Source organism: Temnothorax nylanderi, unplaced genomic scaffold (assembly GCF_030848795.1).
Source record: "Temnothorax nylanderi isolate EJ_2023f unplaced genomic scaffold, tnyl_v1.0 TNYL_tig0048_pilon, whole genome shotgun sequence".
Classification (NCBI taxonomy): Eukaryota; Metazoa; Arthropoda; class Insecta; order Hymenoptera; family Formicidae; genus Temnothorax; species Temnothorax nylanderi.
The window spans coordinates 962967-978839 of record NW_027249110.1 but is presented as its reverse complement, the minus strand read 5'-3'; the positions used below and the strand labels follow the sequence as shown (position 1 = coordinate 978839).

Here is a 15873-nt window from a genome sequence, read left to right as displayed (position 1 = left end):
CGTTTTTATTATTTTGTAGCAACTTTGTAATTCAACGCGCGCAAATATTTTCGTTTCCGGTTGTTAAAACGGTTCTCGCAAAAGCGAAACGCATCCTGTGTTTGTACTGTTTGTAGGTAGAACGACATATACCCGGTTATTTCGTAGTCCGCGGTCCGCGGTGTCTGACGTCTGACCTGACAATGAGTCTGAGCCTCTGAGCGCGTATTAGCGCGTGAGCGTGAGGCGTGAGGCGTGTGATGCGGCGCGGCGCCAGTAGAATGGCAGCGCAAGGCAATGCAATGCAATGTAATGCATTGTGTGGCGATATACATATGTCGGTAATTCGCATAAGAAAGAAGTCGAACAAATCGAGCCGGAAGGGAAGCGCAGCCGGCAGCGTGGTAGTCCGGTGCAAAGTTCCAGACGCTCTATTATGGGTGCATTCGGGGAGACGCTATTAACGCTATAAACGCAAACGCTATGAACTTCGTTCGAGGAGCCAATAGCGCGATAGCGATAGCGCGCTTCCCGAACGCAGCCTAAGTGCCAATAGCATTTCGTCCCTCACCTCGAAAATAATAGCGAAAATAGCGCGAGTGATGACGTCACGCTACCTTTACAGTGACGTCATCATCGTATATCACAGCGCCACAAAGCGTCTCCTCGAACAGTTTTGGACGATAATTGTGCTAATAGCGTGCTCCCCGAATGCACCCATTGTATCAGTCGCTTCCCCGAACTTACGTGTCGTTTATGTCTCGCGTAAACATTTCGACCAACTATTTGCGTTCTAGGTTCTAGGTACTCTCGGAAATACATGACTTTTGCTGAAATTGACAATCGCGCAATTATTTATTTGAAAACTTGGTGGAATTCATCGTTTCATCTGAGGGAGTATAAGGTATAAGGACTTGGTGACGGCGAATACCGTGTTCCTTCTTTACTAATATATAAAGAAACGGTTCACGCGCATTCCTATATTATGCACCTACCGCAGAAGACGCATTCGAATATATTTATACTGCAGACAGCCTGAGAAAGTTGTTATCTTTTATTTCGACAAACTGTTATCAAAGTTACCTGGCCTTATTCTTTATTGTCGGGCCGCGGGCGCTTCTTTGCCGATTACACATTGCACGATGCGCTGCATAGATGCGGTTGCGCGACGTATTAACTTTGTTGGCGATTGTTGACGAGAATGAAGAAAAGAAACAATTAGTTGTTCCGCACGCGTAATCTCCAGACAAAATCCAAAAGACATTGTCTCGAGAGACGGCGTATCTGCATCGACGTGAAATAAAACGTGCGGACTCTTTTGTCCACCACCTTTACGATCCCTCGCACATTACTGGCGTCACGAGAAAAAAACCTGACACTACGTATTTATACATTATAGCGCATATATTATGTATACTTCATCTGCCAAGACAAGAGCAGACGGAGACGGCGGTCGGTGCTGACCATGGATAGGTTCACTGATCCCATCTCGTCTTCGAAGCATACGCTCTTTCATCGCAGCGCAGCTTTGAGATGCGAAATATATGCTCGCGACTTGCTCGCGTCGAGAAAAAGTGGGGAGGGAGAGAGAGGGAGGGAGGGAGGGAGGGACAAGACGGGGAAATGAGAAGAAAAGGGCAACTTGAAGCCTCTCGTACACTCGAGAGAGAACATAGCCATGATGTGAAACCAAAAGAGAGACGTGCGTTATATCCGAGTCGGGAGTCCGCTCCGTCGCGTCGGCTGCTGAATGTCAATGCCTGAAACGATTCCCAGAAGTAAAATAAGCCAACTTCGCCGCGTCCTGGACCTCGTGAAAGAGTTAAATTATTTAAACACAGTATCAGCTTAATTATAACATCTCGATCAAACATATTCTTTTTTAGAACTCTAATGTGGTTATTCTTACTCGTTCTTGCTATTTGACAAACAAAAATCAGGAATTAATATTGGATGAATATTACACTCGCCACAATTTACAAGTGATATACAAGCTGTCGCGTTCGGCGGGACATCACTCACTGATTTACGATTTACAACACACACACACACACACACAAGCCGCATATATAATTTCAATTTCCTAACTGTAGGTAGACAAAGTCAATTCGACTTTCGTCACTCGATTGTATAAGTCTAAGAGACAAGCAACCGCACGTGCACGTGCTTTCCGGCTTTCGTGACAATATCATATCGGTCGAAAGGACGCGCGATCGCGTGCACACGAATGCACGATATGCCTTTTCAAAATACCACATACCGCATCTTTGTAAGTACAGCACTCACGGCAGTGCTAATCCGTTGATCCGTGAGAGAGAATCAAAGTGACGCTTAAGTACGTTTAATTCAGGGTGTCTCGTAATTGTTATTTATGGAAATTTGTTCGCGTCGCTCTCCGTACGACCAAACTGCCAACAGTGCCAACTCGTGAATCAGAAATCGTCGATTCCATTCTCCATTGTCAGTCTTCACTATACTTGGAATTGTGCATTTATGCTTCCGAGATGGAAGAAAGCGTGTTGCCGATTAATGTAAATTTTCGTCTGGGGAAAAGTATAATTCTTGAAAGCCTAATCTTTGAATGATTCATCTCGCGATTGGAGATTACGCGAATATTACCTACTTATCAGAATAGGGTCATGTCACGATGCGCCATGCGCTAACGACAATCGAAATGAATATCGTCATTACAAACGTCTAGTAGCTATAACAGCTCCTCAGCTCCTCATCAAGGAAAATAACAACTGTCAAGGTTACTGAAGAGATATATTAATTGCAGACATCTCTTATCGATAAGTCGCTCTTTGGCTATGGGAAAGAGCGCACGAGTGCACTCGCTCGCGCGCGTTTCTGTTTGCGGTGGACTACGAAAGAAGGACTACCTCCTCTTATGCGCGTTTTCGAGGACAAAAAAGACCTTGAAAAATCCTCCGACTAGAGTCACCGACATTCCCGCGGGAGTCATTCCATTATATTTAAATTAGATGACTACACCCTACATCAAAACCTGTGTGGCTAATCCACACATAGCACTTGTTTATCTTGTTTATCATGCAAATATATATATATATATATATATATATATATATATCATGCAAATACTCCATTATCGTACGATATTTTTGTGTATTCTTCAAATTAATTAGATTCAAAAATTCTGCCGTGAAAACGGCGAGATTTTAATAATTTTCGACTTACGAGCAATTAGAGTTACGGTCAATAGTATCGCGCAAAGAGATCATATATCTAAATCTGTACTTGTGCTTGCAGTGACTTGTGCTTACTTGATGTGAATACCGATCTGTCATTTAACATTTATTAGTGTGCGATTTTTTCACAACTTGGTTTATCTTTTGCTCTCTTATGTGCAATATGTTTGATATTTTTTCATGCAATTTAATGCTGCAAAGTCAAGGAAAGAATGACGCTTGAAAGTTGAATAGTTTTCGCTGAACGTTATTTATTATCACACATATCGAAATGTACATAAAACGAAGCGTAAAATGCAGAACATGTAATAATAATAATAATAATAATAATAATAATAATAATAATAATAATAATAATAATAATAAACAATAAAAACAACAATATAATAATAATGATGATGATGATGATGAAAATGATAATAATAGATAATAATTAATTGAACAAATTTGTACGCATCAAACGATTACTAAAATTAATCGTATTAAACATAGAACGTATACATTTTTAATTAAAATTTAATTGTGCAATTAATTAATATTAAATCGACAACTTAATATTTAACAAACTTAGTTATTATGTATGTATATAACTTATTTCTTATTGCGAATATCACACTTTCTAAAAGAAAAATTATTGATAATTTCTCTTTTAAATCATTCATAGATAATAATTCGATGTGATATCAGGATATCGTAACTGTATTTGTCGTTATATATATTATATTACTAAAGTATTCTTTTTTAAAAATGACAAAATGTAAATAAAAAAATTAAAATAGAACTCGTCTAACTCTACTGTGGAATTTATTATAATATATAAGTGAATAATCGTATAGCCTGATATATGTATATTTATATACGTAGGACATATGCCTTAGAACCAAATATTGATTTGTTTTAACGACGAGCGAGACAAGTCGTTATCGGACTCGCAACGAACTCGCAGCAAAGTCCGATCGACCAGGCAAGATCGCACATTTAGAACATTAAATTATATTTTTATTATATTCATAAAAATTAAAATGTACACACCTTACTGTTTATACTTGTATCAGCTTCTATATGCATGTATCGCGGTATGTGTTACGCGGGATTTAACAATAGAGGTATAGAGATACTCACGAGACGAGACGAGCTTATGAAATAAATATACGACTTTTTCACAAACGGGAGGATTTCGGAAAAAGAGGTGATACGGTGTTTAGCTTACTTCAATGGATATTAATATTATTGACTGCTTATAAAATAATACTATTACACAATAATCATCCCTTGATTTGACTTGACACAGTTCTATTCTTAATTCGTTAATAATAATTAGCTCTTGGCCTACGAGATCGAAAAGCATTCTTGCTTTCGGGGCAAAGGATGCGGCAACGGTAATCGCTCGAGTAGCAATGCTTACTGCAGTTTTACAAAAAAAAAAGGTGAATAACTTTCATTTGAATTAGAAGAAAAGTTACATGGAATATACTCGCTAGTTATATTTTCTTTATTTTACTTTTGCCTTTTTTTTCTCGAGTGCCGCTAAAGCAGGCATGCCTCTAGCGCGTACGTGTGTGACTGGATGTGCATGTATATCTATGCCTCTAGTATCTGACACGTATGAATATCGCGCGAATGATATCTTTGATACCTACTGTTAAATTCTGTTAAACAGCAGGACGCGCTCCTCTAACTGAATCGCAAGGTTTATGAGAAAACGTCTCGAAACGAACTAGATGTACACTTTGATCCGAGCACGAAGGAATTAAAGAAAATCTATGAAAGATTCCATCTTATTCCATCTTATAATTCTCATAATCAGACAGACGTTTGAATGAAACATTCATATGTAAATGTTTATTGATTTCATTGCGCAAGATAAATTTTGCTATCTCGTGAAAATATAATTTATATTTGAGTCACACACGCACACACACGCACGCACGCACGTACGCACACGCGCGCGCCGCATGACTCATGCTCTGCCAGAAAATATCACGAAAATACCAGGGAAATACAATTTAAAAAGATATCAATTTCAGAGTAGCACATGCCAGATCGGATGGATCGTGATTACAGAATGTTCCATGCAAACATTCATAGAAGTAAACACTAAATATTGTGCCAGAACAGATACTAGCACCAGTGCACACCGAGGTACTTACTAGTCGAATCGCTATCTATATTCTAAATATTGAAATTTAGATCGTGCTGAATCGACAATATACAGCTCGACACGTACAGCTCGAATTACTATGCGCAATGTCGAAATAAAAATAAATGTCAAGCGCCTTCCCACATTTTATGTATTGTACTTGTACACGCATCTGGTCGATTCACTCACAGCTTCGCTCACAGCTGTACGTTCGTACATGTAATAATCGTTTATTTGACAATCCCGTAAGAATTATTTGATTCGAGGTACATTCAGATATGTCTAATAAACATATCAGAATTAATTGTGAATTAATTTTACAAGGATTCCTCTCACTTGGAGAGGTACGTATTCGTGCGTGCGCGCCTTTCGCGAGATATACTTTTATACCGATGGCGTGTGACGTCGGAAAATTATATTGTTGCGCTATTTATCTCAAGTACATAGTACAGTATAGAGTACAGGTAGGTCTTTACGATTATACTTATACTCGTTTGTGGTACTCGAGGACGATCATTCCATCGCGTTACATTGCGTGAATACCTTCCAGATATTCGATATTCGATATTCCAGCTAATCGATATCGCTTTTCGTATTGTACAACACAATTACTAATTAATTATTTAAGGTGTTTTAGAGCAGTTCTAATTTGTACATTATATGCAATATAAGTTGTAAGAGATCCTTATCTAGCGATTAATCGAGAGTCAGTCAAATTAATAAAATGATACAAATGATTTACGCGGAAGGCTACGGGAGAGCCTGTTAAAAAGAAATAGGTAATAAGCATGTCCGTAAGCACACATTCGTGATTAAATTTTAATAAGTTATATAAGTCACTGTATACGAATCATTGACAGTCAACATCCTACAAGTTAGTTTTGTATAGTTTGGGGCTTTATATAACACCCCATCCAAATGCATATATTCGGTGAATACAAACCGGCTAGATACCTTTTTGTTTGTTTTTTTTTTCTCTTTAAACACACGATGCAAAAATAGGCTTTCCTATTTCCGGTTATCTACAACCAGATCAAACGACATGGCGCATCCTATCGATCTACAGAGAATTTCCGAAATCCTTATTATCTAGTATCGACTCACGGGAAAAAAAGGATTTGCTACTATAGGGATAACTAACATTTTTTGCTGCGAGAGCTTTAATTTAGCAATAGTAGCAAAATCTTTTTGCAATTATTACTAAGTAGCAAAAGGTTCAGCAAAACTTTTTGCTATTGCAACAAAAGGTTTTGCTATTATATTGCAAAATTAATAGCTCTCGCTGCAAAAAATGTTAGTTATCCCATATTTAACGAATAGATTTGCTATAGTAGCAAATCCTTTTTTTCCGTGCTGTATCATTCGTTATTTCCCGCAGAAGCTTTACAGTTATATAGCGTCTCGACTGAATCGCCGATCAACTGAAACTAACCACGTCGCATCTTTCGCCGGATAATCGCAATTTCGCACTTTGATTTTACGCATCGCTCTTATGCCGAACCGAATTTTCGACCTCTTCTGCCAGTTGCGCAAACATTTGGCGAAGTAGACGAAAACAGGATCGATTCGAGAGGATTCGCAGGTTTAAAGTGTCCAAGTATCCGTTTGATTCGCGCGACACCATACAAGGCTGATTCCTCGTTTCGATGGATCAGAACTAATGTCAACGTCAAGCTTTTCGAAATTTAGAACAATATGTATTACGAAATATTTTCGTCAATGTATCACGTGCATCGACTCGGGGCGAGGAAAAAAAAGAGAAAAAAAAAACGTCTAGGCGTATATATCCGTCGTGGAAATCTGATCGACTCGACGCCGCGTCGCGACGAGTCGATCTCGTCGACCCGACGAATGACTCGAAGAATGACTTGTCGTTAAAACTTGTCGAAGGAGTATATAATAGAGCTCGGAGCCACGAAGGCTTACAAAGTAATTAGCGTATAGAGTCGGGGTGGATCAAACGGATACAATACGAATGTGTTGTTTCTAGCGAGTGAACGGCTTAGATTTTCAACGGATGAGAATGACAGCCGTCATTGACGTCACGCGGGTTGACATTCCTATATTTAATCACATCAAGACGCGTGAAAGCTCCCGAGAACCTAACCAGCTGTGTATAATAGTGTCGTCGTGATAAATACACTATCTACTTAACGTGGCTAGAATAAATGAGGAGGCGAGACAAAAAAAAGCACGTGCTCGCTTTGCTATTTTTTTTTCTTACATTATATTGTGTTCTTACTTATTGTTAGTACTGTGTCGATAAACGTACGAGGACGAATACGAGGGTTTTGTCACTTTTTCTTCGCATGCATACTTTTTGTCTGTTATTTCCCTCACTTTTTTCTTTTTCTTTCTTTGTTTGTTTTTTTTTTTAAATACATTACATTAAAATATAACCACCAATCTCGAGGCTTACGTTGTACATATACACGTATAGGTTTTACATTAGCGTGACCGTTCGAACGATCTCACCGCGACGCGACGATGGTTTAGAAGAGTTCCGAATTCAATATTATACGTACTCTCGCACTTTTTCGTGTAATTGACGACAATGAAACGTGGCCGCTGACAAATGCGGTCGACAAAAGACACTTACGAGAAATGAATCGCTTTCGCGACAAGGATAGAATTAACCAAGTGTTGCGTAGAATATTATGAGAAAGCGTAGCCGTATCGCACTTATATAAGCGCGAACACGTTAAGATATCCGATAAAAATTAACGTTATTGGCCGAAAAAAAATATTATGAGACTAATGTCGAGAAAAGCTTTTTCTTTGTCTTTTTTTTTCGAACTAAAAAACGAAATTACATTACTGCATAAATTGTGCACACAAACACACACACGTCTCGACGTCGTTGATATTATTCCTTTTGTTATAAAAATGGTCCTCCTCGATCGTCTTGTCGATGCGATCCTTGAATTTGTTCGATGCGCGCGATGCTTTTATACAATACTTTATGCTCATGTGTCACGGAAAAGCGCGATCGAAAAGAAACTGCTCTCGAGCTGTACCCGTCGTTAAAGGCGCGACTGCGTCGTCGATGAACAGATACGTAATTAATTTACATAATTAATCGGCAGCTGGCGATAATCACGATAACTTTGGCCCTTTGAAATGTAAGTGGTTTTCAGAGGCATTTTTGGCGAGGAACACGGAAAAAATAGTAAAAAAAAATTCTATGATCAATATTTGTCCCTATTTCGACTAAATTTTAATTTCAAGTTTTTAGAAATAGTCTTGGAGTTAGATGAGTTTTTTTAATGCGGGGAAGAGGCTTCGCCGCAGGCGGAGTGTCTACTTTCAAGTAAAAGAAAATTGAACGTTCGCGTGGAAAGTTGAAGGATACTTTTTGAAGAATTTGATTTTGGCAGTGACGACAATTCTGACGATGATTCAAGTTCCGAACCATAATATAAAGGGTGTATTTTTGCCCACGCGTTCGATTTTTGTTTACGGACTGGAATTTTCTTTTTCCTTTCTTTTCGTTTGTAATTGTTAGTTACTTTAGTATCTATTGGTCGGAAAATGCCTCCGAAAACCACTAACGTTTCAAGGAGCCAAATTGAGTTATCGTGATCGTACCGGCAGCCGTTCGAAAAACGTCTTGGTTTCGCAATTTCGCATTTGATACTCGACTCGGTATTTTAATGGAGTCACGTATAATATTCGATGCTCGTGGATACTTCGACACGAGGATAAAAACGAGGGAGCAACGTGAACAGCAAAATATAGATTGATTTCACAGCCATAGTTAGGAGACTCGATTTAAATCATGGACCTCCCGTCCGCGACCCTTTGGAACTTGGACCGTGAGCGCGAGCGATCATGTCATTCGCAGCGATCGCGGATAATGTTAAACTCGGAAGTCTTCTAGAGACATTCGTAAAACCGATTGGTCGAAAATATATTCTAGAATCACTTAGGGTACAAAAGTATAGCATGAACGATTATCTTTAGACAATTGTAACGGTAAAAATGGACATTGTCTTATTGCGGGATGGAATAGGCTGCGTAAGCTCTCTCAATGTTAAATGCTCCGCTGCAGCTTCTCGAACATTGTTTTTCCCGACAACGTAAGGAAACAATATTTAAACATCGACCACTCATTAGACTGCGATTAAGAAATCTTTGTTCCGAGATTATCGTGGTGCTCTCTCACTCCCCCCCCCCCCCCCCCATTACATTTCCTTCTGTTTCTATTTAATTTATATTTTCTCTCTCCGTATCTCTCTGCGTGTTTGTGTTGTAGGAAAGAATGACATTATACTCTGGATATAATCGCCTTACAATTAAGGGATTCGGAAAAACACTATTCAAGAATTGATCGATAACGTATCAAAGTACACAGTGGAATCGTGATTTTTTTTCTTTTTTTGAATGTTGAGTCATTTTCCCTATGTGTCTGATACTGTGCGTGTCCGTAAAGTAAGAAGAGCAAGAGAGTAAATCTTGCTTTACGGATGACATACGAGTTCCAATGCGTCGAAAGGAATGCAAGTGTCGATTGCCAAGATTGTACCAAGAACCGAAGATGCATAATAATTAATAATTGCAGAATTTATTAATGTTATGCCGGGCAGACATGTAGTATCACTGTGACACGTGGACTCATATAATTTGTGTTTCTTCCTCAACAATCTCGATTACTAAAAATGGACAGATACCGCTGGTTGCAAGGTTTCCTTCTCGCAGAGGTAATTGTTATTTACGTACATAAAACCGGGGAAGATTGTCTGCCACGATAAGGAAACATTGCGCCGCAGCGATTATTATTATTATTATTATTATTAATTATTATTATTATTATTATTATTATTGTTACTATTATTATTATTAATATTATTATATTCCATAAATATTACACATACAGTAATATACTCATTATTGGTAATATAAGTATTGTTCTAATTGGACAGGAGCTGTTTTCACAATTTGGGCGAATGTACGAGTTATCTTAAATGTTAATTGCTTACGTTTTGTCTTTTTTCATATTCCTTTACGACACAATCTATATTTCGTGAAGTAAAAGAAAAATATAGTAGTTTTCGCCGTTTGATTTCACGCAAGATGTGATTACGTACGTAATGGCTTTTGACATAAAGCCAAGTTTAATACTCCACAAGTGAAAAAAATATCCGTTAACGAGCAAATCACGTTACAGGATACGAAATGTATATCAATCGTCCGCTTCGACATCCATGCTGTGCGTGAATAAAGTGACATAACGTGGGTAATCCAAGTATCTATCAAAAAGCTGGATGAATATAACGTTAGTTACGCAACTGATACGATGGAACAAGCTCGTTTATTTAGTTTCTACTACTTAAGTCTACGAACTTAATATTGCAACTCTATTAGACATTGTATCTTTGGACTTGCAATTTGTCTCTTAAAACAATTAACAACGGTATTTAAGAATCAGTTTGCAATCTCCAAAAAAATACAATACGCAGTTAGAATGCAGTACCTATATAAATTAAGGCATGTCATGTTCACGTGATGGGATAACGGTGACAAGAGATGTATATTACAATAAAAAGGAACTTAACGAATCGCGCTAAAAAAATACAATATATGAAACAATTGTATACATATAAAATCTTTTTAAATAATCTGCATAACGCGGTAAAATATATGTATGCAAAATGTTTTTCGACATTTGTCCTTTCATTGGGCACTTTTCCGGCCTATAAATTACCATGTGGTAATTTTGGAAAGTGTATCGTCCAATGATTTGTAAAAACGCCAAGATTAAATTCGGTATATTATCGCGTCTATTGTATTGACACGGACCGATTTCATAAATACAAAATATCATTACGTGGAATATGTACATCAAATTGCAGTTACCGTGTATATATTCAGATTGACATATCGAGAAAAGGAAAGATGTCCTGCCAACTTTTGATTGGTTTAAAATGTACAATTAAATCGCAAAGTATATTTCTTTGCTTTGGCATAAAACACAAATGGTTCGTAATACGTGGTCGTTAAAGTAAACTTGTGGAATGCTCGTAAGTCAATAAGTATCGCAACTGACTTTCGATACATGGCGACATGTATTATGCACGGGTCAATTATGCTATCCCCCCCCCTCCCTAGCCAAGTAACGAAGTGGATAACGTTGTTCATAGGACATGACAAGTCGAAAATACCCTATGCTTCGTGCGTAGTACACATTAATGATTTAATATTTCAAATATTACTTTATAGTAATTTCAATAATCAATAGCTGCCCTAATGTCTAAAGGACTGAAACATTGCTGCTACATGTATCGTATAGGCATGTAGCACTTGGGATATTTATGTCGTGGCTTTTATTAACACGAAGTAATGGTGAAGCAGTGTGTGATCCGTTTACTTGCCGCGTGGAAAAGAACGTGTACCTGTAGTAGAGAGGCCTTCCCCTCGACTGCGACTTCGGTGCAAGGAATGTAATCCTTCGCCTGAAAAGCAATATTGTTCCAATAAACGTAATTTCAACAGCGACGTATTCCAATCGACGCAATAAGATAACCGGTGCGAAACTACCTTTACTAATACTCCTGCGCATTGATGTGGATGGTGTAGATTCTTGCTTTGTATAGCTTCTAAGTGCCCTTCCTCGTCTGTCTTGAATTAGCTTATCCATTTTAACGAATATACCACATTTCGATCGACATGTAAAATATCTATGGCCATTGACAGCACCATCGTTTTTGCCTACAACAATAAAGTATGGACAGGTTTAAAATCTACTTGGAAAGTCTAGATAAAGTTTCAGAGAGAGAGAGAGAGGGGGGGTGGGGAGGGGAGGGGAGGGGGAGAAAATTTTTCGTACCAGTCGGAGCATCAAGTTCAACTCCTATCCAGGTTCCCGATGCAAACTCTGTGGGACCGACGTATGCTATAACTCCGGAATAACTATAAGGACGAACCAAAACAGATTCACCAACAACGATCCAGTCTGGTAGGGGAGTTTCCACTCGAGTTAAATCGTGCCTTGAACCAAACGCTGAACTTTTATCGCTAACGTCATCCGCTGCAAAAAAGAAATTTTTTTAAAGAGCTGCACATACATGAAGCATCACAAGGTATATAATCTCTCAAAAAATAAACGCGTCGTTGAAAAATATATGAAGAATTTTCAAGATTAATTGCTTGCGTTAGCAGTACCATCGATTCTTTCTGAAGAGCTATTGTCGCCATTTTCATACTGCATGTTAGATTGTAGCGTTTGCTCCAAATGTACCGCAGCCTTACTCTCAGAAAGTTGTGGACGGACCATAGGAAACGAAGCTCTATGCTGCGAGCTGGTAGGCCTTCCTGTACTGTTAGAAGTCTTTCTTCTTCGCACGACCTGATTAAGTAAACACGAATCATTTATCGACTACTTGCATAGTCTAGCTAGAGGAAATTATTTTTGTCCCTCTTTTCCTCTCTTTCTTTCTCTTTTTCTCTCATTATGCAAAATATATAATACTTACTTTGCCAGGTGGCAGTTTGGTTTGTACGATCCAAGTTCCCTCCAAGGGACTATCGTCTCCTGAATTGGACGTTTGACTGATTTCCATCTCGTTTTTTCTATCACTAAGAACCTGATCATGTGTACTTTTCCTTTGAGTCTCGACGTGAAACATGTCGCTATTGGTCTCACTTTCACTCTTTGTAGAAGAAACTGGACTATCGATATCAGTATCCATGTACGTTCCCATTTCTTCCAGATTTTTTCTAGTGTGTTCTGTAAGACGAAGAACTATTATATATTTACAACAGAACAATATCGATACATCTAAAATGACTGTTTCGTAGCATCCCCGTAACTAACCCTCCGTGCAAGCGCTTAGCGAGATGTTCAAGTTATCCAACGCGGAGTTTACTTCGCTCAAGTACTCCTCTGGCGTTTCCTCCACGAGGGAACTGTCCATTTTCTCGGGTTTCTTGCTGTCGAGAAGATTACGGTATTCGAGATCTGGAGTCTCATCCACGCTGATGGACTTGATAGAAATGGAATCTTCCGATGTCAGGTTTGTCGTGGAAACAGCTTGAGAACCGTACCCGCTGCTACTCATACTTGGCGTATTGATCTTCGTCGATTGCAGTTCGACCAGAGAATCCAATGTGCGTGAGGAAGTTAGCGGCTTTACCGGTTTCGGTGGAGCCTGAGCGCAAATGGCGTGTGTTATACAACATTGATTCGATTAGCGCGATTACAATTGCACATTATTACAAAGTGGCTTAATGGCTGACTCCGTTGCAGTCGCATCAACGAGTTGACGCAATAATTCAAGTATCGTAATTTATAAACGCATTGTGCAACATTTATTGTGTTTCAATTTTGTTTTTTACGAGTAGATAAAAATAGATAAAAAATTTTCAGGTATTTTTAATTCAGAATATACCCTACCTGATATGCCTCGTATTCAGAATAATCGGCGTCGCTTTTCTCCTCGTCATCGTCATTGATAGGAGTAGACGCTTGGTTCCCCACATTTGACGTTTCCTCATGTAATGTGGTCATACGAGGACCCAATTTACTGCTGACCATATTTGGAGACGCTACGATCAACACGATTAGATTGATAATATATCATTGAAGGAAAAACAATTTTATATTATAGCATGTAAAGTATCAGGGCCGATCTGGCCATTCTAATAACTTCATCCTATCATTAATTTTACAAAATAGCTGTTTTTTTCGCAAACCTTATTTTAACAGATATTACATTGGACGCTAATGGGTTTATTACAGAATCGTATATCGAAAAGTGCCAGGTCGGTTCTGACGTACACTTATAAATGTTAAGGATCATGCTCTTCCTAAAAATAACAAAAAACCTTACATATTCCACGCTTATTTGTTATATGACATCATTAATTTGCCAATTGTGTATGAATATATATATATATATATATATATATATATATATATATATAAATGTATATGCCTGGGGATTATTAATAGTTTCGGATAATTTAGATCAAGTAATCCAGACAATAAAAGCGTAGAATATATAATCTGAAATAAAGAAGTAAATCATGATGATCGGGATAACTGTAAGTAATGAACATTCAACATACATATATACTACATACATACTGCACTTTAAGGGCAGTAACAACAATTCAATGGTGATTATGATCATAAACCATCTAAAATAAAATACACTTAAAATAAAACAAAACCCAAATACTACTTCACTATACTACACTAGTTTCTAATGGTTGAAACAAGGAAACCAAACTATACAAATATGTTGACCGAATTCATCCTTTCAAACTATATTACGCTAGAATTCTCCTTCAACTGTGTGTTGTGATTCTAATCTAACTTGCTCTCAACGTTCAGACTTAAAGTTGAGTTAAAGAATAAAATTTGAAAGGACGATCGACGACGAGTGTCACCTACACTTGGCAGAGGTAGATTGTTGAAGACGTGTCAATGAGTTGAGATTCAGGTTCAGATTCAGGAAAGTTGGTCTCGCTGAAAGGAAATAGATGCCACTGATTATACTTCTTTTCCCTTCACTCGACTAGTCAACGCTACTTTCCCCATAATGGCGAGCTTCGTATGAGCTTTTCGGAACTTATATACTGACAAATCATGCCTGCAGGCCACAGACACTAGATGGTGAGACAAATAGACAAGTAACGTATATTATCTAACGCGCATTCTAATACGAAAGTTTCATTATGTGTATATGTCATGTCACAATACCATTAACTGAAACATCAATGTTTATGATTTCAGCATTTCAAGTGTGAATCTCACTTTTTATTTTCTTTTCCACTATGTGTAAAACTATATATATATATATATAAATACTCCATTTCAATAACAATTTTAATAACTCGCCATTCCATTTACGAATTCAAAATGCACATGTTCGAAATATGTCATATATAGATATATGTATGCCGTTATCTTTATGATAAGTGAACAATAAATATAAATTAATAATATATGATAAACACTACACAATTCGATGATGTACATAATGAGATCACGTTTTCAGAGATGGTAAGTTAAAAGTCGAAGATAATGATATATGTGCCTTGTTACATTAGTATCGTAACAATTATATGTATATTGTTTAAAATTTAAATATATTGCTATTGTTATATTGTACATTATAATTTTATCATACTGCTGCTGTGTTATGTTTAAACCATACATAACAATGCCATACATAATTAATCTGTACGCTTTCTCATATTTTTGTCCACGTTCATTTTCACATTTATAGAAATGTATCTTTGACTTTAAACCGAGTCTCCTTTCGTAAAAAAGATAACGGAGAGATGGCTTATATTTGTCGTGTCATTGTGTGATTTCTTTCAAAAGTACAAAATATAGGACTTTTACCGATTCGCCCTCTCTCCCATCCCCATCCCCATTCCCCTAGATTTTTTGCCTACATATAGGAGGTTTATTCTGTCTCTTTATATCGATTTTTAATTAACACATGATTAATCGCGCTACATAGACATGTAAGTAATGGAAATTTAGCTATTTGGACGGAATAACATATTATACACATCACGTTTAAACACAGAGAG

The 15873-nt window shown here is 37.6% G+C and overlaps 1 protein-coding gene across 4 annotated transcripts in view; it reads right to left on the bottom strand.

The window, feature by feature from the left end:
* Positions 1-4165: 4165 nt before the first annotated feature.
* LOC139772344 (kinesin-like protein KIF13A) overlaps positions 4166-15873 on the bottom strand; it is a 34485-nt gene continuing 22777 nt past the window's right edge. For 3 of the 4 annotated variants that reach the window (XM_071705980.1, XM_071705982.1, XM_071705981.1), the window contains 8 exons: positions 14723-14797; positions 13721-13872; positions 13142-13475; positions 12801-13054; positions 12490-12673; positions 12155-12355; positions 11866-12036; positions 4166-11780 (listed from right to left, as the gene is read on the bottom strand). In XM_071705980.1, coding sequence (XP_071562081.1) covers positions 11692-11780; positions 11866-12036; positions 12155-12355; positions 12490-12673; positions 12801-13054; positions 13142-13475; positions 13721-13872; positions 14723-14797 — 1460 coding nt within the window. In that variant the 3' untranslated portion in view covers positions 4166-11691. The remainder of the gene's footprint in view (positions 11781-11865; positions 12037-12154; positions 12356-12489; positions 12674-12800; positions 13055-13141; positions 13476-13720; positions 13873-14722; positions 14798-15873) is intronic. The other variant, XM_071705983.1, reaches the window with a different exon arrangement.